Genomic DNA, 25,060 nt, shown 5'->3' on the forward strand with positions numbered 1-25,060 from the left:
TTCAAGCTACAACCCAAGTTAATGGTTTTTTTTTTCTAGTTCTGTTTATAGGCTTCTGTGGATTTTGTGTATAAAATATGTCTAATTACTATCCATTTATACATAGTAACTAGGACTATGTATAAATGTATGTATAGTTAATGTCAGATTTTAAAAATAATACAATTCTTAAGTTATTGACAAAATGTACGATGATACTAATCCATTTGAATTTTCAATAATAGCATGTGGCTGTTTCGTTAAAACTTAGTAAGAAATTGCCATTTTCTATACTTTGGTTTTCTTTACCAAACAAAGTTTCTTGTCAGCCATGACCAGCATTTGTACTTTTGTCACAAGGATAGCTAACACCTAACATACATATTTCGATATATTTCCAGTTACTTATAGTTGGCTATATCAGTTAAAAGGTCTTCTAAAGAAAAGGATAAACCCCAAAAATAAAGAAATCTGAGCCTTTTCTGGAGGCTCTTTAATTTATAAAGAATAATGAACACTTATATGCATTGATATATTACCTTTAACTATCCTTGTTTTCATGATTTAGTGAAGTTATTTTCCAGGTAGATTGTATCTTCTGCTTCTTTATATTTTTAACAAATGAAATAGAAAAGATTTAAGAGTCTGAATGCACACCCACCATATCTACATGTCCTCTATCTGTGTGTAGTTAAGTGATAGTCTCTCCCATAAGTAGTTGCCAAGGCCACTTTTTTTTTTAAGTAGTCTCTAAGCTCAGTGTGGAGCCCAGCACGGGCCTTGAACTCACAACCCTAAGATCAAGACCTGAGCTGAGATCGAGAGTCAGGTGCTAAACCGACTGAGCCACCCAGGCAACTCATCACTTTCTTAATCTATCCGAGGATTTGCTATAAAGAGTTGTTCCTCTCCCTAAATTCCTCTGTGCTATGGGGTCTATACCTAAATATAGATATAGTAGTGACTTACATATTTTTCCTACTACTTAAAAACTAATAGACTAAAAACCCAAAGTCCATATTTGAAACCCAGACTCATCATTTTAGATTTATCTTCTACTAGACAATAGTCTTGATTAAGATATAACAAGTAATTCATATTTTAAAATCAAAGACAGTTGTGAAACTGGGTAATATATTTATAACTGCTAAAAGTTAATAGTTTCAGTGATTCATAAATCATGTAAAATTGTATGTACTTATTAAATTTTACTTGCTTTTTCTTATTGCCATAATTGATTTAGTGCCTATAACCTTCTTTTTTAGGACTGGATTTATAGACAGCTTTGTGAAACCTCTACTCCACTCCATCCTCAATTACTTCCTCTGATTGATGTATACATAAATTCCATACTTACTCCAGCATCTAAATCTAATCCAGAAGCCACAAATCAGCCAGTCACAGAACAGGAGATCCTCAGTATTTTCCAAGGAGTCATTGGGGTAAAGTAGTAGTTCTTGTACATTTTTCTGATTTTTATTTTATTTTATTCTTCTGACTTGTTTCATATTATTTCTTTGATTATTAGAGGACTTCTGGGTGGTTCTGAACTTTAAATGAGATAAAATTTCTTCAGCTCACTTAGGAAATTTATAGGTATGTTATTAGTTCCAAGTGGTTTGTTGAAGAGGCACTTTTTGAGGAGTTCTTTTAAAAGGTCCGTTTTAAAGTCTAAAGAGTGCCCCAGAGAGTGTGTGCTTAACACAGGACTCTGTGACATTACAATACATTCAAAAGATGTTTGTTTAACTTCCTGGGAATCTAAGATCTACTTAGATTCAATTGGGCAACTTGAAGAAAATTTTTTTTGTCCATTTCTTAGAAGGAAAAGATGGTTGTATTTTTCATAAATATATTCAGACGTAAAATATATATTTTTTAGGAGTTATGTTCTTCATGGTGATTTCAGGTACTACTTGAGACTCCAGTAAACCTTTTTCAGAAGCAGCCTGATAGAATTGCTGTTGAGGAAAGCTGAAGTCCTTTTTTTTTTTTTTTTTTTGTCTTAAAGACTGTTAAGCATGTTGCCTTTCATCTTCCATACCATCTCAAATTTAAACTTCAAGTTGTCTCTGAGTTTAATACAAACATGGCAATGTTTCTCCCATTTTATCTGCTCTTGGGAATAGTAACACTGAATAGTCTATGTTAAATGATTTTCCCATCAAAAAAGCAGTCATGAAATTTAACAGTATTTTAAAGTATTTATATTATTACCTCCAGGGTGACAACATCCGTCTTAATCAACGTTTCAGTATCACAGCACAGCTTTTGGTGCTTTACTATATACTGTCTTATGAGGAGGCTCTCCTAGCAAACACGAAGACTTTAGGTAAGGTGTACATGTATATAGGGGAGTGTTTCTAGTGATCGTTCATTTGATTTGCTTATATTGTGTTATTTTCCAAGCTGTCATGAGAAAATAAGGTCTAGTATACTAACAAATTCCAGTATCATTCTGTAGTCTTTGCAATGTAGGCATTATATACTCTGATGCATAAATACATGTATGTATGGGCACATAACCACCCCTTGAGGCTCAGTCTTCTTTTTTTTAGCAGGCTAAATTAATAATGGCCTAATTGCCTATATTTTAGCAATTTAGTGACTCTACTAAGTACCTATAAATTAAGAGATAAATCTGAAAGAAGTAACTGAAATTTTTTTGCTTGATTTCAATCTTTGCCCTGCCTTCCTTCCATTAGTATGAAGAATACCAACTATTCAAAAACAGGAGAAAAAAACAACAGAAGAGTTTCATTTTGCCATTAAAATTATCACTGAACTGGGCTTTCAAACAGCAACTTTAATATCAGAAGATCAGATTTAACATAGAAGATATTGGTATAAAGTAGTATGCTCTTCTATATTTGAAAAAGAAAATTCACCTGTGTTTTAGGCTTGCTAAGTGTATGTAGTTCCATACTGAACAAAAAGTGTCATTAGAAAGCTGTAGGCATTTAGTATGTAATACAGGGAAAATTCTTGTAAGGGCTGTTATTTTGCTGAGTGATTTTACTTTTTGAGAGCTATAAATCAAAGTTACTATTCAGTGTTCGGCGGGTCAGTTTCTTTTATTTATCTGAAGTATTGGGTTTTAAGAATACTGTGGATTTCTCAGCTGCTTTCTTTCCTGACTATAATCATTAGGGTTATATGGATGATATCCCTTAACTGTAATTATAATCTTAGTCATATTAGCCACAAGATGGGCTAATAATAGGCAGTAGATAGTAGTCTCTCACTTTTATCCACATATAACTAATTCTGTTAAAAAAAAATGACACTTGTGATTCAGTAGACCATAGAAGAATAAATTACAAGAAGGTGGTCTGGGGGAGAATTCAGACCATTCACACTGTAGCTGGAACCAAGATACACTCTTATTTTTTATATAAATTAATGTCTAGCAAAAAATTTTTTTAATACAGGAACGTACAGAGAGTAGTATAGTCAACTCTTATGTGTATACCATGCAGAATTAACAAGTACTCAGGGTTTTTTAGGACTGGAGCAATCTTTAAAGATTATATATTCCAGTCCCCAGTGATATGCTTAGTTCAACTCTGTTCCTGTTAAGCCTCTGTTCTTTGCTCAATAATCTGATGGATCTCAGTTGGAAAGTTAAGGATTTTAGGTTAGGAGTACAACTTGGCCTGGATTGAATCTGGGAAAGGAACTGGGGCATTTGAGGAAAGTTATTAAGTTTTTACAAGATTCTAGGGAAAAGATAATGGTGTTTTGGACTGATAGTGCATATGTATTTTTCAATTAGAGTTGAAATGTTTTGCTGATGAATTCATGAGATTTGAGAGACCTGAGCCAAAGTTAATGTGGAGCCTTTTGGCCTGAGCCTAAAGGACAGAATGGCTATCAACTGAAATAAAAGAGCCAGGGGAAGGAGCAGATTTGTGGAGGATCAGGAGCTCAGTTTTGGACATGTTAATTTTGAAATGTGTGATAAACTTTCAAATGGGGATGTTAAGGAGATAGTTATATATACTGGCCTGGAATTCAGGGGAAATAACTAGACTTTGAGATTCTTCAGCATATATATGATATTTAAAATCATGACATTAAATAGGATCACAAAGGACAAGAGTAAAGTGTGGGAGAATCAGGAGGTTATGATGTCCTGGAAGCCAAGAGAAGATGTTTCTGAAGATACAGTGATCCCCTCTGTCAAATGATGTTTCTAGTAAGTTAAGGTTTGGACTGAGGCTCAGCTGATGACTGCATATTGCTTGCTGGAGGTCATTTGACTTTTACAGTTTTACTAGTAAAGTGGTAGGAGAAAGCCTGATTGTAGTGAATTGAAACAAAAAGTAGAGGAGATATACTGAAGACAGTGAGTAGAGACAGGTCTTTGGAGAAGTCATAAAGAAAGGAAAGCAATGAATGTGATAATTGGAGAGGAAAATGAGGTCACGAGAGGGCTTTTTTTTTTTAAGGTGAAAGAGTTTAGGGAATGCTTGTATGTTGTTGGGAGTAATCTAATGGAGAGGCAAGGTTGATAATGCTGAGGACAGAACCCCTGGACTGATGTCCTTGAGAGGTGATGGATGTGGAAAACAAATAGAGAGATCTGTCTTTTTCTTTTTGGTTGAGGAGACTTTTTCCTAGTCTAGTTTTTCATCTCCAAGGGGAATAAATAACTGCAGAATATGTCTCAACATAAGAGAACTTTGCTCTTTCACATTCAAAATGGTAATTCTGCCTCACATTTAATTCCTACATGTGAAGTTGTATTCTGGTTTTAGTACATTGTTAAATGTTCTGTGGTTTTGGCCCTTATAATAAAAATTACTGGTAACCACCAGGTAGCTGAAGATGCTCACATATGGAATTCTGAAATTTCAGTTAGAACCAAGTATTGGATTATCATGGCCATTAAAGTGCATATGAGGGCATCTGGGTGGCTTAGTTTGTTAAGCATCGACTCGATTTTGACTCAGCTCATGATCTCATAGTTTATGGGATCAAGTCATATATCAGGCTCTATGCTGACAGTGCAGAGCCTGCTTGGGATTCTCTATGTCCCTCTCTCTCTCTGCCCCTCCCTCTCATATGTGCACGCTCTCTCTTTCTCTTTCTCAAATAAACGTTGGAAAAAAAGTGCATATGTGTCTATATATTTTTCGTATGCACATATATTTTTGGTTTGTTTAAAAATATTTATATTTGTTTATATTTATACCATGTATATTAATTTTAGTTAAATATTGTATTGATCCAGAAGAATATATGTAAGAAATAGAGTGCTATATTAAATCCCAGTGTACTAATACCTAATTAAAATATGAGCATTACCATTATAGTTCCAGTTTTTAGACTTAAAAAATGTTTCCTGTTTATTACATCTAAAGACTTTATTACCTCTCTTTCTGTCCTTCCTTCTCTTGCTCTCTCGAAAATAAATAAACACTAAAAAAAAAAATAGAATGCAGTAACTTTTAAGCAAACATTGGCCAATGTTATTTTTTTTTAATGTTTATTTTTGAGAGAGAGAGAGAAAGAGAGAGAGAGAGAGAGAGACAGAGCATGAGAGGGGGAGGGGCAGAGCGAGAGGGAGACACAGAATCCAAAGGAGGTTCCAGGCTCTGAGCTGTCAGCACAGAGCCTATTGCAGGGCTTGAACCCACGAACTGTGAGATCATGACCTAAGCCAAAGTCAGATACTTAACCGACTGAGCCATCCAGGCACCCCATTGGCCAATGTTATTTATTGGCAACTTCAAGTTTTAGAGCTTTAAAATAAAGTTTGGACAAAAAAGTTGTATGACCATATTTTAGAGTAACAGTATAAGAATTTTAAAAACTTATTTCATTGTTTACCTACCTAATTGTACCTTATTTGATGCAAAGGAGCTGGATTTAAAAAAAGAAAGCATTTATTAGAAGTTGTGTTTACTGGAAAAAAATCTAGGAAATGAGAAAAGTAAAAAGATTGAAATATAAACCACCCATAATTCTGCTAATCACCATTTGAATTTTCTTAGAAAACCTTTCAGTCTTTGCACAGATGATAGCTTTTACAAAGTCAGAATCATAATACATTTTTTTAAAGATTTTATTTTTAAGTAATCTACACTCATTGTGAGGCTCACAACCCTGAGATTAAGAGTTGCGTGCTCTACTGATTGAGACAGCCAGGCATCCCAGTAATACATATTTTTTTAATCTAACCTTTCTCCTTAATACATTTTAAACACTTGCCTATTATAGTACATTTTCAAGGGCATCTTTAAATAGCTGTACAATATTTCCTCATAAATATCTCATTACTAACAAACTTCTTTTTGTTGGACATTTAAACCGTTTCCAAATTTTGCCATTATAAACAGTGGAGGAATGACTGTTAGAGCTAACTTTGTACATAGGCATGATTATTTCTGTCCTTAGGAGAGATTCCTAGATATAGAATTACTAAGTCTAAGATTCTGAAAAATTGTAAGATTTAAAAAATGAACAAGGTTGCCTGGGTGGGTCAGTCAGTTAGGCGTCTGCCTCTTGATTTTGGCCCAGGTCGTGACCTCTGGTCAGTGGGTTTGAGCCCTGTGTTGGGCTCTGCACTGACAGTGCAACGCCTGCTTGGGATTTTCTCTCCCTCTCTCTTTGCCCCTGTCCCACTTGTACTCTCTCTCTCTCTCTCTCTCTCTTGCTCTCACTCTCAGAATGAATAAATAAAATTTATATAAAAAAGATGAACTGCCATATTGCTTTCCAGATAGGTTATACCAATATAGACTCCTATATTTGCATAAGATGTGAGTGCTTTTTTATAATATAGAGTATTATTATTTATGGTGTTTAAAAAAATTTTTTTTGATGTTTTATTTATTTTTGAGAGACAGAAAGAAACCAAGCTTGAGCAGGGGAGGGGCAGAGAGAGAGGGAGACACAGAATCTGAAGCAGGCTCCAGGCTCTGAGCTGTCAGCACCTCGGTTTATGGTGTTTTTTAATTATAAAATTTTGGGGGGAAGAAAATCTTCCAAAGCTAGGTACTAACGTTCATATAACTAATCACCTATATGTTCTTTTAGGACCTTATTATTTCATTTTTAAAATTTAAGTATGCCTTTAATTAATTTTGGTGTAAAGTATGGGGTACAGATCCAATTTTATTTTTTTATAATTGGCTATTTGTCAACATCACATAGTGAATAATCTGTCATTTTCCTATTGCTTTGGAAGGTCGCTTTGATGTACATTGAAGTTTTCTTACAAACCTATGTCTGATTTTGGATTTTCTTTCTTAAGTTCCAGTTACTTTCATCATAACTTCTTGTTCAGAATTTTTGTCTGTTCTTACATGTTTAATCTTTCACATGAACTTTCCAGAGAAGATTATTATGCTGGGATTTTTGATCAAAATTATGTTAAGTTTATAGATTTGGAGAGAATTTACCATCTTTACAATATTAAGTCTTCCCATCTAGATATATGAAATAATTTTCTTTCATTGTTAAAATTTAAGCTTCATGAGGACTGATTTTTGTCTGTTTTTCTGCCATTGTATCTAGATCTAGTATATTCCTTGACACATATAGTTAGTAAATGTTTTTTGAATGAGTTCAAATTTATTTAAGTTTCAAAATTTATTCAAGTTTTTTTGCGTCTGCCAATAAAATTTTCCTTTATATAGGTTCTGGATAATCTTCTAACAAGTTATCACTGGTTATAGGAAAGGTATTGGTGTTTAGTTTGGATTAGTTAAGCTCTGAATTTCTTAGAGTACCATTTAAAAAATAATTTATCAAGTAAATACTTTTTTGGCAGTTATTGAGATGATTTGTTTGGTCTATTTATATAATTCATTGCAAAATTAATATCTTTATATTCCTGGAATGTATCCTACTTGGTTTTGGTATGTTATTCTTTTAGTATGGTGCTAGGTTTGATTTGCGTGTTGTTGTTTTTTTTTTTTTTCCATCTGTATTTAAACAAGTGAAATTGACCTTTTTTCTTCTTTCTTTTTTCTCTTTCTGCTTTGGTATCAAGTTTACACTAATTTCTACGTGAATTATTTTCTATCGGATTTTTTTAAGGATTAAAATGTCACAAAAACTAGGGGCAATGTAAATAATATTCAAAGTATTTCTACAGTTTTGTTGGGGATGAGATTAAATGTTAGATTTGACTCTTTGAAAGCCATGCATTGGAAGAAGTTTGGAAATATGATTGTTGTCAAATTACAGTTTATCTTTTACTGAAGGATTAAGAATATCTTTGATGCTGTATTTCACAGAGATGTTAAAGAGAAATAAGTGCTTTAGGCAGGGCCTCATGGGCTGCTAGTTCTTTGATGGAATCATTAAAATGTGATCAGGATTTTGTCTTCATTTTTATAGGTCCAGAAACTTAAATATTGATACTTTACACTAAATTAATCTTGGAGACTATAGATCTTAATAATACCAGTTAACATTTGAGTGCTTGTCATGTGCCAGACATTATTTGAAGCACTTTACATGTGTTAACTCATGTAAACCCTCAAAACAATTCTATGAGATGAGTACTGTTTCTGTGATTTTACAGGTGAGAGCACTGAGGCACAGGGAAGTTAAGAACTTCCCTAAGCTGAACTTCCCTAAGCAATAAGTGTGGGAACCAGGATTTGACTATCACTGGAACACCTGTGTGTGTGTGTGTGTGTGTGTGTGTGTGTGTGTGTGTATGTGTGTGTGTACTTTATTATTTAACATATCTATCTTTACTAATTTATATATAAGTATTCTGTGTAAGTATAGTCAATCTATTACTTTCTCTTTAAAGTACCATTTTATGTGTTTTTTTCCTCTTTAGTGTTATTTTATACATTTTATACAATTTTATTTTATATCAAGATGAGCCATAGGGCTGTGGTTTCAAAATGGGTTTTTAGTATTGAGGTTTTTTTTCTTTTTCTTTTTTGAACCCCCCCTTCACCTGTTTCTTCTATCCCCCACCCCCTGCTTCTGGCATCCACCAATCTGTTCTCTGTATCTGCGAGCTTTTTTTTTTTTTTTTTAAGATTCCACATAAAAGAGATAATATGGTATTTGTCTTTCTCTGACTTTTTTCACTTAGTGTAATGACATCGAAGTCCATCTGTGTTGTTGAAAATGGTAAGATTTCATTTTTTTTTATGGATGAATTATATTACACACACACACACACACCCCACATTTTTCTTTATCCATTCATCCATTGATGGACACCTAGGTTGTTTCCATATTTTGGTTATTGTGAATAATGCAGTGAACATGGGGGGATCTTTTCAAGTTAATGTTTTCATTTTCTTCAGGTAAATTACACAAAAGTGGAATTGCTGGATCATATGGTTGTTCTATTAATTTTTTCAACTTTTTAATTTTTAAAATTTTTATTTTTTAAAGATTTTTTTTTAAGTTTATTTATTTATTTTGAGGGAGAGAGTGGGGAAGGGGCAGAAATAGTGGGAGAGAGAGAATCCCAAGTAGGTTCCATACTGTCAGCATGGAGACTGGTACAGGGTTTGATCTCACGAACCATGAGACCATGACCTGAGCCAAAATCAAGAGTTAGATGCTAAACAGATTGAGCCATCCAGGTGCCCCTCTATTATTGATTTTTTGAGGAACCTCCATATTGACTATACCCGATTTACATTGCCATCAGTAGCACATAGGGTTCCCTTTGCTCCACATCCATGGCAACACTTATTTCTTGTCTTTTTTGGTAATAGCCACTCTAACAGGTGTGAGGTGATGGCTAATTGCAGGGTTTTTTTGCCTTTCACTGATGATTAATGATGTTAAGCATCTTTTTATATACCTATTGGCCATTTGTATATCTTCTTTGTAAAAATATACATTTAGGTTTTCTGTCCATTTTAAAATCAGATTTTTTTTTTTTTGCTGTTGAGTTGTATGAGCTATTTTATATATTTTGGGCATTAGCCTTTTATCAGATTTATGATATGTAAATATTTCCTCCAGTTCATTTGGTTGCCTTTTCATTTTGTTGATGGTTTTCTTTCCAGTGCAGAAGCTTTTTAGTTTAATGTAGTCACACTTGTTAATTTTTGCTTTTTTTTTTTTTTTTTTAAAGTTTATTTAGTTTGAGAGAGAGAGGGTATAAGTAGAGAAGGGGTAGAAGGAGAGAGGGAGAGAGAGAATCCCAAGCTGGCTTTGCACCATTAGTGCAGAGCCTGACGCAGGGCTCAAACCCACTGACTGTGAGATCATGACCTGAGTCAAAATCAAGAGTCAGATGCTTAACTGACTGAGCCACCCAGGTGTCCTGCTTTTGGTTTTGGTGTCAGAGTCAAAAAATCACTGCCAAGACCAAGAAGTTACCACCTACGTTTTCTTCTAGGAGTCATAAGGTTTTAGGTCTTCTGTTAAAGTCTTTAATCCATTTTGAGTTAATCATTGTGTGTGGTGTTAGATAGTTGAGCTTTATTCTTTTGCACGTGGCTGTCCAGTTTTCCCAACACTGTTTATTGAAGAGATTGTCCTCTTGCTCATTATATATCTTTGTCTCCTTTGTTGTGGATCAGTTGACCATGTATGCATGGGTTTATTTCTGGGCTCTCTACTTTGTTCCATTGATCTATGTGTCTGCTTTCATATAAATACCAAACTTTTAATTACTATAGCTTTGTAATATAGTTTAAAATCAGAGGGGCGCCTGGGTGGCTCAGTCGGTTGGGCGGCTGACTTTGGCTCAGGTCATGATCTCGCGGTCTGTGAGTTCTGTGAGTTCGAGCCCCGTGTCGGGCTCTGTGCTGACAGCTCAGAGCCTGGAGCCTGTTTCAGATTCTGTGTCTCCCTCTCGCTGACCCTCCCCTGTTCATGCTGTCTCTCTCTGTCTCAAAAAAAAAAAAAAAAAAAAAAAAAAAATCAGCATGCTCCTTCTAGCTTTGTTTTTCTCTCTCAAGGTTGCTTTTGGGTTTTCTGTGGTTTCATACAAATTTTAGTATTATTTGTTCTAGTTCTGTGAAAAATGTCGTCAGAATTTTGATAGGGATTGCACTGAATTTGTAGATAGCTTTTGATGATATGGACATTTTAATAATATTGATTTTAAACAGTCCAAATGTTACAAATAACAAATTATAAATAACAAATATTATTAATTTGTGTCCTCTTTAATTTCTTTCATTGATGTCTTACAGTTTTCAGTATTCAGGTCTTTCACCTCTTTGGTTTAACTTATTCTTAGGTATTTTATTCTTTTTGATGTAACTATAAATGGGGTTGTTTTCTTAATTTCTCTTTCTGATAGTTCATTATTAGTGTATAGAAATGCAATAAATTTTTGTGTATTGATTTTATATCCTGCAGTTTTACTGAATTGATGTTTTTAATAGTAGACTTTTTATTTTAGAAAGAGTGCAAATGGGGGAGAGGGACAGAGGAAGAGAAAGAGAATCCTAAGCAGGCTCCACAACCCTGGGATCATGACCTGAACCGAAATCAAGAGTTAGACACTCAGCTGACTGAGCCACCCAGGTGCCCCCTGAATTCACTTATTCTAACAGTTCTTTTTTTTTTAATGTTTATTTATTTTTAAGAGAAAGCGCGAGCGGGGGAGGGGCTGAGGGGCTGCAGAGGATCTGAAGCTGGCTCTGTGCTAACAGCAGAGAACCAGATGTGGGGTTTGAACTCATCAACTGTGAGACCATGACTTGAGCCAAAGTTAGATTCTCAACCCACTGAGCCACCCTGGTACCCCATATTCTAACAGTTTTTTGATGGAGTCTTCATATGTCATCTGCAAAGAGTGACATTTTTACTTCTTCCTTTCCAATTTGGATGTCTTATTTCTTTTTCTTTCCTAATTGCTCTAAGACTACTTCCTTCACTAGTAAGTGTTGGAATCCCAATTTGACTGTCATTAGAACCTATTCTGTTTAACTGCCTTCTGAAACGTGTTCTTAATGGAATTCATACAAAATTGGTATGGAAAACTAGGAAGCTAATTTATTAATTTACAAGGGAGGTTATGTTTAGTCAAGAGGTATATGGTCTATATAGGCAATGATTCTCAACCTTTACTCTAACACTTGGACTTATGTACTTCTTGTCTTCAAAAAAAAAATTGTTGAGTTTACACTTTGTGGTTTGTATTTGAAAAAAGGGTAAGCATATTGCATATGCTTTTTTACACTATGAACATCCTGGTTGATCATATAGTCCTATGGTGTATAATAAAGTACCTTGGAATGAGAGGAGGGTGCCAGGCATATAGAATATGATGGAGATGAGACAAAAAAAGATAAGCATCTGACTTTTGATTTTTGGCTCAGGTCATGATTTGATGGTTCGTGGGATTGGGCCCACATCTGTGCTAACAGCACAGAGCCTGCTTGTGATTCTCTCTCTCTGTCTCTCTCTGCCTGTGCATGTGTGCTCTCTCTCTCTCAAAATAAATAAATAAACGTAAAAAAAAAAAAAGATAGTGTTGATTGGTAGGTACCTTTATTCTGTAGGATATAGGAATCCACTGAAGGATTTTGAGCGTGTAACCGGAGGCACGTGATCTGGTAAAATCTGTATTTACATAAGAGGACTATGGCAGCAATGTGAAGGATGGATTAAAGAGAAGAGAAATTGGAAATAGGGAAACTAATCCATAATAGATATTTAAGCAAATGAGTAGGTACTGATTTAAGACCACAGAAAAAGAAGAGAAATTAAGATGGACTTGTTTTATTTATTTATTTATTACTTAAAAAAAATTTTTTTTTAATGTTTATTTTTGAGAGAAAGAGAGCACAGGGGAGGGGCAGAGAGAAATGGACACACAGAATCTGAAGCAGGCTCCAGGCTCCAGGCTATGAGCACAGAGTCTGATATGGGGGAAGGGTGGGGGGGTGCGTGGGTCAAACCCATGAGATCATGGGCCTGAGCCGAAGTCAGACACTTAACTAACTGAGCCACCCAGGTGCCCCTTTATTTATCTTTTAAAAAGATTTTATTTTTAAGTAATCTTTACACCCTGTGTGCGGCTCTAACTCACAACCCTGGGATCAAGAGTCACACGTTCTACTGACTAAGCCAGCCAGCTGCCCCTAAGATGGACTTGTTTTTTTAAAAAAAGGAATTGTTTGCTGGCTAAAGATAGAAATTGTGAGAGGGCAGTCAAATTCATACTGCCCAACTTCCTTTAAAAAGAGTGGATCCTGAGAAACTTAACAAGACCATGGGGGAGGGGAAGGAAAAAAAAAGTTAGGGAGAGAGCCAAACCTTAAGAGACTCTTAAAAACTGAGAATAAACTGAGGAGGGCTGATGGGGGGTGGGAGGGAGAGGAGGGTGGGTGATGGGCATTGAGGAGGGCACTTGTTGGGATGAACACTGGGTGTTGTATGGAAACCAATTTGACAATAAATTTCATATTAAAAAATAAATAAAATAATAAACTAAAGAAAAAGAGTCGGTCACCTGGGCATCTGGGTGGCTCAGTTGGTTAAGTGGCTGACTTAAGGCTCAAGTCATGATCTCATGGTTGGTGGGTTTGAGCCCCACATTGGGCTCTGTGCTGACAGCTTGGAGTCTGGAGCCTGCTTCATGGATTCTGTGTGTCTCTCTCTTTTTGCCACTCCCTCGCTTGTGCTCTGTCTCTCAAAAATGAATAAATGTTTAAAAAAAAATTTTTTTTTTTAAGTCAGTCACCAGTATAATATATAATATAATTAAATTAAGACTATTGGAGTCATGAAGCTTTAAGCCATATGGTCATGGCTACATTTAGTCTTCCTAATTAGTTTTGGGAGAGTCTTGACTTATTGGGGTTTTTTTTGTTTTTTGTTTTGTTGGTTTTTGTTTTTTAGTGTATAACACTTCTGCAGATGGCTTCTCTTCACGATTTTTTTCCCTACTAGTTTCAATGTAGGGGCATTTTCCAGATCTTCCCCTTAGATATGTTCTTGCTTTTCCTGTGTATCCACTATTAGGTAATGATTCTTCATTTTTTGTGAAGTATATTCACAGGGTAAGTGAATGAAATGCAATTTAATGTTTTTTGTTCCATTTAGGTTGAAGGTTAAGATTGCTGTTGTTTGTTACACTGTTTTTATCTTACACTTTTTATCTTTGACAGCTGCTATGCAAAGAAAGCCCAAATCATATTCGTCTTCTTTAATGGATCAGATTCCTATCAAATTCCTTATTCGACAGGCTCAAGGACTGCAGCAAGAGTTGGGAGGTATTTGTTTTGCTTGCTTTTTACTGCTAACGTTTATTGTTAAAAAATGCGGTACTGTTTATAATGTTATAAAGTGTAATAGGTGCTTGATGGTAAAAAATCCAACAATTCAGAAGTGAATTCCTCTTTACATACCTATCTTACTCCTTGCATTTACCCTTCCCCAAAACCCAGTTTTATTTTGGAATGTAATTTCAGACATTTTTTCTGGTAAGTCGAACCATATGAAATTGCAGGTATTCAACTTTTTTTGACCTACAAAAATACAGTTTCATATGGTTAAAGCTAATAGCTACACACATGTAAAACAATTGTTTTTTTAAACTATAAATGGTATTATACCCTATCTCTTTTGATACTTGCTTTTTTCTTTTGGTGTCTTAGAAATGTTTTTATGCCAGTACATGTAGATCTACCTTATTGCTTTTAATTGCTCCATAATTTTCCATACCACAGAATTACTAGATTTTTACTGTAAAACTGTCAAATAGACATATAGTAATATTTTTAGAAATTCAGGGTTTTTTTTAATGTTTTTAATGTTATTTTTGAGAGAGAGAGAAAGACAGTGTGAGGAGGAAGGGGCAGAGAGAGAGGGAGATACATGATCTGAAGCAGGCTCCAGGCTCTGAGCTGTCAGCCCAGAGCCTATCACAGGGCTCCAACTCACTGACTACAAGATCATCACCTGAGCTGAAGTCGGACATTTAACTGACTGAGCCACCCATGCGCCTCTTAAAATTCAGTTTTTTTCTTAATTTGACACCACTCTTTGTAATGTTTGAGTGTGGGTTTTTTGTTTGTTTCTCTGAAGTTGGAGTTTTCTTTTTCTTTCTTTGTTATGGTTGGTTTCAAGCAGGAACAAAGATGACCTTCTTTGGTCACATTTAGTCAGACGTCTGCATTTATTTACTTATATCTTTGCATAATCTTTTCCAAGGAAATAATGTTTTATTTGACAATGTTTGGCAAGTAACATTTTATTGAAGAGATTATGAAGTGTATATTAATTTTCACTATTGTAGGTACTCATTTTATGACTGTTTTGGGATAGTCTTAACTGTACACGTAGTTGTGCATTTAGATATTTAAACTTTAAAATAATACCACTTTTGGGGTGCCTGTGTGGCTCAGTCAGTTAAGCAGCTGACTTTGGCCCAGGTTGTGATCTCGCAGTTTGTGAGTTTGAGCCTTGCATCGGGCTCTGTGCTGACAGCTTGGAGCCTAGAGCCTGCTTCAGATTCTGTGTCTCCCTCTCTTTCTCTGCCCCTCCCCTGCTCGTGCTCTGTCTTTCTCTGTCTCTCAAAAACAAACATTAAAAAAAAAAATTAAACCACTTTTGATTGTTGCAGCATTTTTCAAATAGAAATATTAATTTTAAGCAGTTTCTGTGACAAAGGAAGCAGATACTGCCCCTCCTGGGACTGAGCAGTGGTATGATTTGATCTAAGTTGCATAATAAGGAGATGATTGGATGAAAAGTACTGTTATTACACCTAATACTGTTACTACTAGTCTTACAACTCTGATGAGGATGATAATAATAATATAGTAACAACAATATTTTTGTGCCATTTAGCATAGTGGTACTTCATGTATCTAATTAAGACATTTTGTACACTATCATTTATTTTATCGTTATTGATATTATACAGTAATAGTCATGAATAGTCAAACTATGCTATAAGCATAGCATAGCATAGTCTTGTTACAAGCAAGACTTTGATTTAGTAAAAGGAAGTTTCCTATTCCTTTTGAGCTTCCTTAACTCTTCTTGAAGGAAGGCCAATGCAGTGTCTTGTAGGTGTCATCAGTACTGCTTTGGTTGGCTGACATACTTAGCTATATGATTCAGGGAACTTTAAAAAATGTCTTTCAGTCTGTTTCCTTACAGTAGAATGAAGACAATGTTACTTACCTTGAAGGGCTGCTAGGGAGAAATGAAAAAATGTACATAGAATGCTTGAGATCTTTTAGGTACTCAAAGGGGGCAATTTTGATTTTTTACCCATCTGTAGCAGTGATTCTTAACTGGGCTGGAAGAGAGCATGTGTTCTTCTATCGAAGCCTGTCAGAATTTCTCAGTGAGGCCTTTTTCAAACCATATATGATCTTCCCAAAATGGACATGCTTTTCACCTTTTTTTTCCTCCCTCCCTCTTGAACTATTGCTATGTCAAGTGACTTTTCCTGATGGGAGACTTTTTTTTTTTTTTTTTTTTTTTTAACGTTTATTTATTTTTGAGACAGAGAGAGACAGAGCATGAATGGGGGAGGGTCAGAGAGAGAGGGAGACATAGAATCAGAAGCAGGCTCCAGGCTCTGAGCTGCCAGCACAGAGCCCGACGTGGGGCTCGAACTCACGGACCGTGAGATCATGACCTGAGCCGAAGTCGGACGCTTAACCGACCAAGCCACCCAGGCACCCCCTGATGGGAGACTTTTATATTAGGATAGGGTAGAAGAAAGCTTGAGAACTTTTGATAAAACTTGTAGTTTCTACCTTTTTGTGTATCAAATCACTTGGGGATCTTAAGCAGATTCTCTAGCTGAACTACTGAACAGAAGTTCTCAAATGGTAGTATGCTTGCACATATGAAGTATGAAGTGCACATTCTTTTGGTTTGCCGAAAATGGAAGGGACGGGGAGGGAGAAGATTTTGATATTTGAGAATGAAGAATCCAGTTGACTTTTTGTAAATTTTCAAGGGTTACATTCTGCTTTACTACGTCTCCTTGCAACTAATTACCCACATTTATGCATTGTGGATGATTGGATCTGTGAAGAAGAAATCACAGGAACTGATGCCCTGTTAAGGCGTATGCTACTGACCAATAATGCCAAAAACCACTCTCCTAAACAACTCCAAGAAGGTATAGTAAATTGGATACTCCTTTTACCCTGTTGTAGTACAAAGAGATGTTAGGCTCATTGAAATCTTCAAATCATGCAGAATTTTCCAAGCGTTCCAGGGTATGTAACCATATTTGGTTAATATATTTTAAGTAATTTTCTTTGAGTTTAAGGAGTTTTAGCCATTTCTTTCTGACATGCTTGTATCTGTTTTTTCATAGTTTCTATGTCCATCACTAAACAGGTCACATGGCTTTAGGAAGGTCCGAACTGGTCAGAAATAAATGCCATGGAATAGAGCAATGTACTTGCTGTTATTGGATAATGTTCAAACACTCTCAAATAGAAATATGATATGACCCACATATGTAATTTTAAACTTTCTATAGCCACATTAAAAGTAAAACACAGGCAAAATTAATTTTAATAATTATTTAATTTAATCCAGTATATCTAATGTATTATTATTTCATCATGTAACCAATATAAAAATATTAATGAAATATTTTACTGTTTTTCCATACAAAGTCTTTCAATGTGGTGTTTTATATTTACAGCACATCTCATTTTGCACTAGCTACATTTCTTAAGTGTTCAATAGCCACATGTGGTTAATGACTATTCTATTGAAAAGCATAGTTCTGGATACTTTTTACTAACAGCAGTGTGCTGGGTACTTACATCCTATAGAGGGGGCCACCCAGATGGAAGATATCAAGAAGTTTGAATCTTAATGAATGTTACTACCAAAAACAATATTTGGGTATATTTTCATGTTTCAGTCAATTTTTTAAATTAGTCTGAATCACCAAGGAAATGACATTTGTCTTTGGGTCACCAATGTATTTTTTTAAATGGGATTTCTGTTGTTGTTTTGTTTTGTTTTATTTTTTTATGATATAACTATACTTACATGAATTTTTCTTAGGGCTCTTATTTTAAGTATAGCCACTTATGGGCAGGATTGAAAGTTTTATTCTTTTTGAGCAACAGTGTTTCCTTGATTTTTGTAGTGTGTAGTCTGATAGGACGGTATTACCAAATATTTGGTAAGCTGTATAGAAGTTAGATCATGACTGCTAAGTTTTCCTTTTAGCATTTTCAGCTGTCCCAGTAAGTCACACACAAGTGATGCAGATTCTAGAACACTTGACTCTGCTCTCTGCCAGTGAACTTATACCATATGCAGAAGTATTAACATCCAATATGAACCAGCTGTTGAATTCAGGGGTTCCGCGGCGAATTCTTCAAACGGTCAATAAACTATGGATGGTTCTTAATACTGTGATGCCTAGAAGGTAATTTCAGTGTATTGTTTCATGTAATAAATAAGTGTATAGCAGTGATTGTATACAATAACCTAAACTTAAATGTGGAAAAAATGGTTGAGTATCTGATAATATAAATCCTTCCTAAAGACTGCTAATTAGAGAGCTGTTATAATTTTAAGGAAAAGGATAAACTTTCTTTGGGGCGCCTGGGTGGCTCAGTCGGTTAAGTGCCAACTTCAGCTCAGGTCATGATCTTGCGGTTTGTGGGTTCGAGCCCTGCATCAGGCTCTGTGCTGACAGCTCAGAGCCTAGAGCCTGCTTTAGATGCTGTGTCTCCCTCTCTCTTTCTGCCCCTCCCCCACTCATGCTCGCTCGCTCTCCCTCTCTCTCCCTCTCTCCCTCTCTCTCCCTCTGTCCCCCTCTCTCCCCCTCTCTCTCCCTCTCCCTGTCTCTCAAAAATGAATAAACATTAAAAGAAATTAAAAAAAAAAAGAATAAACTTTCTTTTAAGAAACAGAGAGAAACTTTAAAGTATTTCCAACTTGAGAAAGATCTTTAAAAATGAGTTCTCATGTATGGTCTTTTGTGGCTAATTGTGATTTAGATCACCATTGTATCTTCCAATCATTGCCATGGCTTCAAATTTTGCTGCACATTAAAAATCACCTGGAGAGCTTTTAAAACCCCTAACCCCCAAGTTGTAACCCATGCCAATTAAATCAGAATGTCTGTTGGTGGTCATTAGGTCAGCCATTAGTATTTTTTTTTTAAGTATTTCCCAGTGATTCTGGTGTGCAGTAAAGTTTAGAGAATACTGGATTAATTATTTTGCCTTTACAAAGATGAGTCTCTCCTGTTCCATATATTGCATCAAAAACACCTGGTTTAAGTAGGTGATGGGGATGGAGTGCACTTGTTGTGATGAGCACCGAGTGTTTTATGTGAGTGTTGGGTTACTAAATTGTACACCTGAAACTAAAATTACACTAGGTTAACTAACTGGAATTTAAATAAAAACAAAAGAAAATATTGTTTAAATAGAGAAACAACCAAAAACACCTAGTAAAAACAGAATGCTGGGCTGGACTTACCTGTGATTTTGATTCAGTAGGTCTGGGAATATTTATGCTTTTTATTATTTTTTTAAATGCTTATTATTTTGAGAGAGAGTGTGTGTGTGCCCACAAGTGGGGAAGGCACAGAGATTGAGAGAGAGAGAGAGAGAGAGAGAGAGAGAGAGAGAGAGAGAGAGAGAATCCCAAGCAGGCTCTGATTCAGGGCTTGATCCCACAAACCATGAGATCATGATCTGAACTGAAATCAAGATTTGGATACTTAACCAACTGAGTCCACCCAGGTGCCCCTATACTTTTCAAATTTAATTTTTACTTATATCAGATAAAGAAATACACAACTTAAGAACATAAATAGTATATTCCTTCTCATTTTAGACTGTTGCTCCCCAGAGACAACTATTTTCAGCTCTCTTACCTTTTTATTCTGGCATTTATGTCCCCCCATCTATCTCAGTAATATAATTACTATGATTTCCTGACTTTCCAATTTAGAAATTATCTTACGACTTTCCACTATACAAGATAAAGGGTTAGCACTTTTACCTGTTTGCTCCTCCATGAGTTCCTCTTCCCCCAATACATACTTTTCCTTCCTCTGTGTTTCCCAACACAGTAGTATCAAAATTTTTGGTTGAAGCAGTATTCAATGTGCCTCTTAAGTCCTAATTTTATAGGTGACCTATGCAATATCCTTTGATTACAGTCTCTTTCCTATACAACTGCCTTCCTTTATACCTTATACACAAACCCTGAGTTAATACTTTCCTCTTCCATTTGCTTGGGGTTTGTTTTGCTTTTGTTTTTGTTTTGTATCAATAACTAATTCATCCCTCAACTTCATTGAGAGGAAATTTACTTTACAATTAGTTATAATACATCAGGTAATGTATCAGTAACATTTTTTTGTTGGAAACATTCCTTTCATAGCTTTCCATCTTCATTTTTCAATTTGGGACATGCACAGTAGCCATCCTGGAATTGCTTTTGTCTCTCTTTTTGGATTCCATGTTTTTCTCTTTCTTGGTTTACTTCTTCATTTTAGTGAGTGGAACACACACTCAAGTTGTTCCCTGAGAAAGGGTGTTTAGAGAACTTATTTATTTTTTGAGACTTCCAGGTGTGAAAAGGTTTTTATTCTTCCCATTACATGTGATTATTCTTTAGCCTGGGTGTAGAATTCTAGCTCAGTTTTCCTTTCAGAAATTTGAAGACTTCATCCTACTGAATGAATTGAGCTTCCCTTGTTGCTATTAAGTAATCTAATGATATACCAATTCCCACTCCTTTGTATGTGACCATTGTTTTTTCTCTCTTAAATTGTAGGGTTTTTTTCTTTCACTGTTTTCTGGAATTTCATGATGATGTATTTTGGTGTGGGCCTTTTTTTATTCATAGTTTCATGTGCTTGGCCTTTTTTTAGTCTGGGACTAATGCCTTCATTTTTTTTTTTTTTTTTTAATGTTTATTATTTTGAGAGAGAGAGAGAGCACAAACAGGGGAGGGGCAGAGAGAGAGAGGGGGACACAGAATCCAAAGCAGGCTCCAGGCTCTGAGCTGTCAGCACAGAGTCCAATGCGGGGCTCGAACCCACAAACTGTGAGATCATGACCTGAGCTGAAGTCAGACGCTCAACTGACTGAGCCACCCAGGCACTCCTAATGCCTTCATTTCTAAGGACATTTTAATATATATATTTTTTCTTCAATAATGTTTTACCTCTGTTTTCTGTAGTTTTTGTAATTTGGATTTTAAGCCTCTTGGTTTAAACCCTCCGATTTTTCAATTTTCTCTCTTCTTTTTAAATTTGTCTTTTAAATATATTTTCTGAATATTTCCTCAGTGTTATCTTCTGGCCTTTGATTTGAATTAAAAAATTTTGTTATATTCTTAATTTCTAAGAATTCTTTCTTACCTGAATATTTTTAAATGCCTACTGTTCTTGTTTCATATATGCAATATTCTGTCCTTTAAGGATATTAATTATAGGCTTAAGAAAAATTTCTCATCCCTACATTCTCTGTTTCTTTGAAGTTTCTTTCTGTTTGCATATCTTAAATATTTATTTATTTATTTATTTACTTATTTATTTTTATTTGAGAGAGTGAGGGAGGGCCGATGCGGGACTTGATCCCACAATGCTGGGATCATGACCTGAGCCAAACTCAAGAGTCAGACACTCAACTGGCTGAGCCACCCAGGTGCCCCTCTGTTTGCATATTTTAATCTTTCAAACTAGATGCTTTCCTTAGGTGTCTGATGACTCTTGGCTGTCCACTCATATGTAAGAGTGGACAAGCAAGCTCTGTGTGCAAGGTGGGGCTGATGAACTCTGGGGCTTCCCTGTAAGAGATCAGGTACTCTTCATACTGGCATATCCTTCAGAAATTATAATATACAGTCAAGTTAGTAATCACTTTTATAGTTTTGATGTCTAATCTCTAAGTGGCATCTCACATTGAGATATTATGGTGATACAGAACCAGGACTTAATTTATGAGGCCAGATACAGTTTCAAAGTGCTGAGATTTTCATTCATACTTTCATATGCCATGATTATTCCATTACAACTGTGAGGATTTTTGAAACTACTTTGTGTTTACTGTTTTATCTTCATTTGTTTTAGAGACATCATACTTAAGTTAGGTTTCTATAGTTCTTAATTTTTCCAAGTTCATTCACATCTTTTTAAAAATTTTTTCCTGAATATATCATTCTAAGTTAGGAGTAGATGGCTCCAAGTTTGAAATATAATATAGCTGTTTTTGAACATGTGATTATTTTCTCATCAGGCTGTGGGTAATGACAGTTAATGCACTTCAGCCTTCAATAAAGTTTGTACGACAGCAAAAGTATACTCAGAATGACCTGATGATAGATCCTCTCATTGTCCTAAGATGTGATCAGAGGGTACACAGGTATGTGTCATTTGAGTTTCATTTTTATTTTGGAGTTATACTTTGGAGAGTCAAACGAAATTGAAGAAATTTAGTTTAAGCTTATATCTTACTGTTCTTACAGATAATTGGCAGTATGAACTGTGAGGTTTTGTTTGTTTTTTTGTCTTCAGTCAAGAACTATTTATTCAGTTTAATATTTAATATGTGATTAGTAAAACCTAGCCTTGTTGCTAGCATTTTTGTAAAAGGCTTTTAAAAAAACTGGCTTAGTATGAACTGTTATGTACACTAAAGCTGTGATCTTTTTGGCATTTTCAGTTGTGATGTTAGCTTGATTCCACACTTGTCTATAATTCCTTGTCAGTTTTTGAACTGAATCAATTGAGTTGAAGTGACTTCACCTCAAGGGGCAGATTTTGTTAATTCACATCATTAATATTTGAATTTCCAATTGCTAAGTAATCTCAAAGATATATAGGATGAGGGGCCTGCCTTTGAAGTGATTATTGCCTGCATGGGGAAATAATACAAACACATGAGAAGTTAAATAATATGGTCATTTGCAGATGAATGGTATAGTATATGAATGCTGTTAAAGGATCAGGAAAGATGTAGATGAAGTGGGACCTGAGTAGTATTTTAAAGGATAGAAATAGGGTTTAGATGAGTAGATACTATAACGATGGGGCTAAGGGGTCAAGGAAGGCATTGTGGGAAAAAGAACAGTTTTGAGCAAAAGTATAGAAACAGAAATGAAAAAGGCTTTGTTGGAATGGAGGGGTAAGTTGTTCAGAGGAACACACTTTAGAACTGGAATGTCAAGTTGGGGTCAGACTATCGAGGGCCTTGAATGTTAGGCTAAAGAGGTCATGTAGGTGGTACCTTGAGAAGCCTTAGGTTAGATGGCTTGGGATGGGGGATGGAAACTAGAGTTAAAGAAGACTTAACCAGGATATATACTCTCTGAATGTACTCCTCTCTCCTCAACTGAAGGATGATATTTGTGAAGTGACAAAAGTTGCAAAATCAGCCACGTATGGTTTGGTGAGATCAAGGTCTCATAGGAAATAGGAATCAAAAGAATGAACAGTTTAAATGACACTTAAGTATCTAATAAAAGAAAAATAGCAGTAAATAACACTTCCAGAAAAAAACTTCTAAAACAATTTGTCGATGTTAAAAATCCACTTAAGTAGGTAACTTTTCACTTGAATTGTCTCCAGTTGTTCAAGAAGTTGTCAAATTATGCTATCATAATGTATGTAATGTTTTTGTAGCTTAGATTTTCACTTGTGAAACTTTCCCCCCATTAATAGGTATTCTTATATCTATTGGCTGCATAATATTCCATATAGATACGCTATGCTTAACCCAATCCCTATTGTTGGATATTTTTTTGCTTATTTCTGTTATTTGTTATCATCAGTAGTGCTGTGGTGACTGTGTACTGAGAATTTCCTTAGAACAGATTCTTTTTTTGTAAACATTTTATTTTTAAAGTTTATTTATTTAAGTAATCTCTGTAACCAATGTGGGGCACAAATTCATGACCCTGAGATTAAGAGTTGCATGCTTTTCTGACTAAGCCAGTCAGGTGCTCCAGAGCAGACTCTTAAAAATGGTATTATGGAGGCAAAAGTAACATGCTCATTTTCAAGACTTTTCATTCATATTTTTCATATTCATATTTTGATTCATACTCATATTTTTATTCTGCCATCTAGAACGGCTGAACCAGTTTATAGATTGAATGTTTTAATATGTTTATTGGCTATTGCTATCTCTTCTTTATATTTTAGTCTACTTTTCTATTATAATGCTTATCTTTTTTGATTTGGAAAGAGTTCTTCATAAAGGATATTAGCGCACGCGCTCTCTCGCGCACTCTCTCTCTATATATGTAGCTGATTTTTCCTGTGTGGTTCTATTTTGCCTTTTAATTTTGTTAATTAAAAAAAACATTTTTTAATGTTTATTTTTGAGAGAGAGAGAGACACAGTGTGAGTGGGGGATGGGCAGAGAGAGAGGAAGACACAGAATCCAAAGCAGGCTCCAGGTTCTAAGCTGTCAGCACAGAGCCTGACGTGGGGCTTAAGCCCATGAACTGTGAGATTGTGACCTGAACCAAAGTCGGACACTTGACTGACTGAACCACTTAGTAGGTGCCCCAATTTTGTTAATTTTTTTAAAATTTAACTTTTTTACCAAGTGATCATCCATATGGTTTTTAAAAATATCAAATAATATAAAAAGATAAATGCATAAAAAGATATGATGTTTAGGATTTGCTTTGAACTAACCCAGTGTTGGTGGTGGGAAAGTGGATGCGGGCATAGAGGAAATGACTGGCCATATGTCGATAACTGTTGAAGCTAGGTGATTAGTTATTGGAGATTATCATCTTTCCTTTTTTATGTGTGTATGAAACTTTTCATTATATTAGTAATGTGAACAAACACATTAGTGTTCATTAGTAAGCGAACAAACACGTTAGTGTTCATTAGTAAGTGAACAAACAAGAAGATTAACAGAAGAAAAAGGTATACAGTGAAAAATCTTGTTTTTTCTCATTATCTACCACGTTGCCATGGCTAAAGCAAAATTGTTCTTTGGCCTCCTGACCAATCCTAGTTATGTGTCCAGAGAAAACTTTGTTGTCATAATGGTTTGTGTGTAGTTTTACTTTCTACATATTTATAAATTTATAAGTAGAAATACTTTTTTCCCCAGTGGTTTAAAAAAAACACAAGTCATACATTGTAGGTATTATTTTGTTCTTTTAAAAAAAAACTTAGTGTTGTTTATATGTT

General features: G+C 35.2%; 1 protein-coding gene across 2 annotated transcripts in view; it reads left to right on the top strand.

Annotated features, from left to right (window-relative positions):
• The window catches only part of INTS2 (integrator complex subunit 2), a 60,285-nt gene that overhangs the window by 24,999 nt on the left and 10,226 nt on the right, over positions 1–25,060 (top strand). For both annotated transcript variants that reach the window (XM_049636531.1, XM_049636530.1), the window contains exons 14-19: positions 1,245–1,421; positions 2,203–2,311; positions 14,049–14,153; positions 16,862–17,026; positions 18,103–18,304; positions 22,143–22,268. In XM_049636531.1, the coding sequence (XP_049492488.1) occupies positions 1,245–1,421; positions 2,203–2,311; positions 14,049–14,153; positions 16,862–17,026; positions 18,103–18,304; positions 22,143–22,268 (884 nt within the window). The remainder of the gene's footprint in view (positions 1–1,244; positions 1,422–2,202; positions 2,312–14,048; positions 14,154–16,861; positions 17,027–18,102; positions 18,305–22,142; positions 22,269–25,060) is intronic.

Source organism: Panthera uncia, chromosome E1 (assembly GCF_023721935.1).
Source record: "Panthera uncia isolate 11264 chromosome E1, Puncia_PCG_1.0, whole genome shotgun sequence".
In the NCBI taxonomy this organism is placed as follows: domain Eukaryota; kingdom Metazoa; phylum Chordata; class Mammalia; order Carnivora; family Felidae; genus Panthera; species Panthera uncia.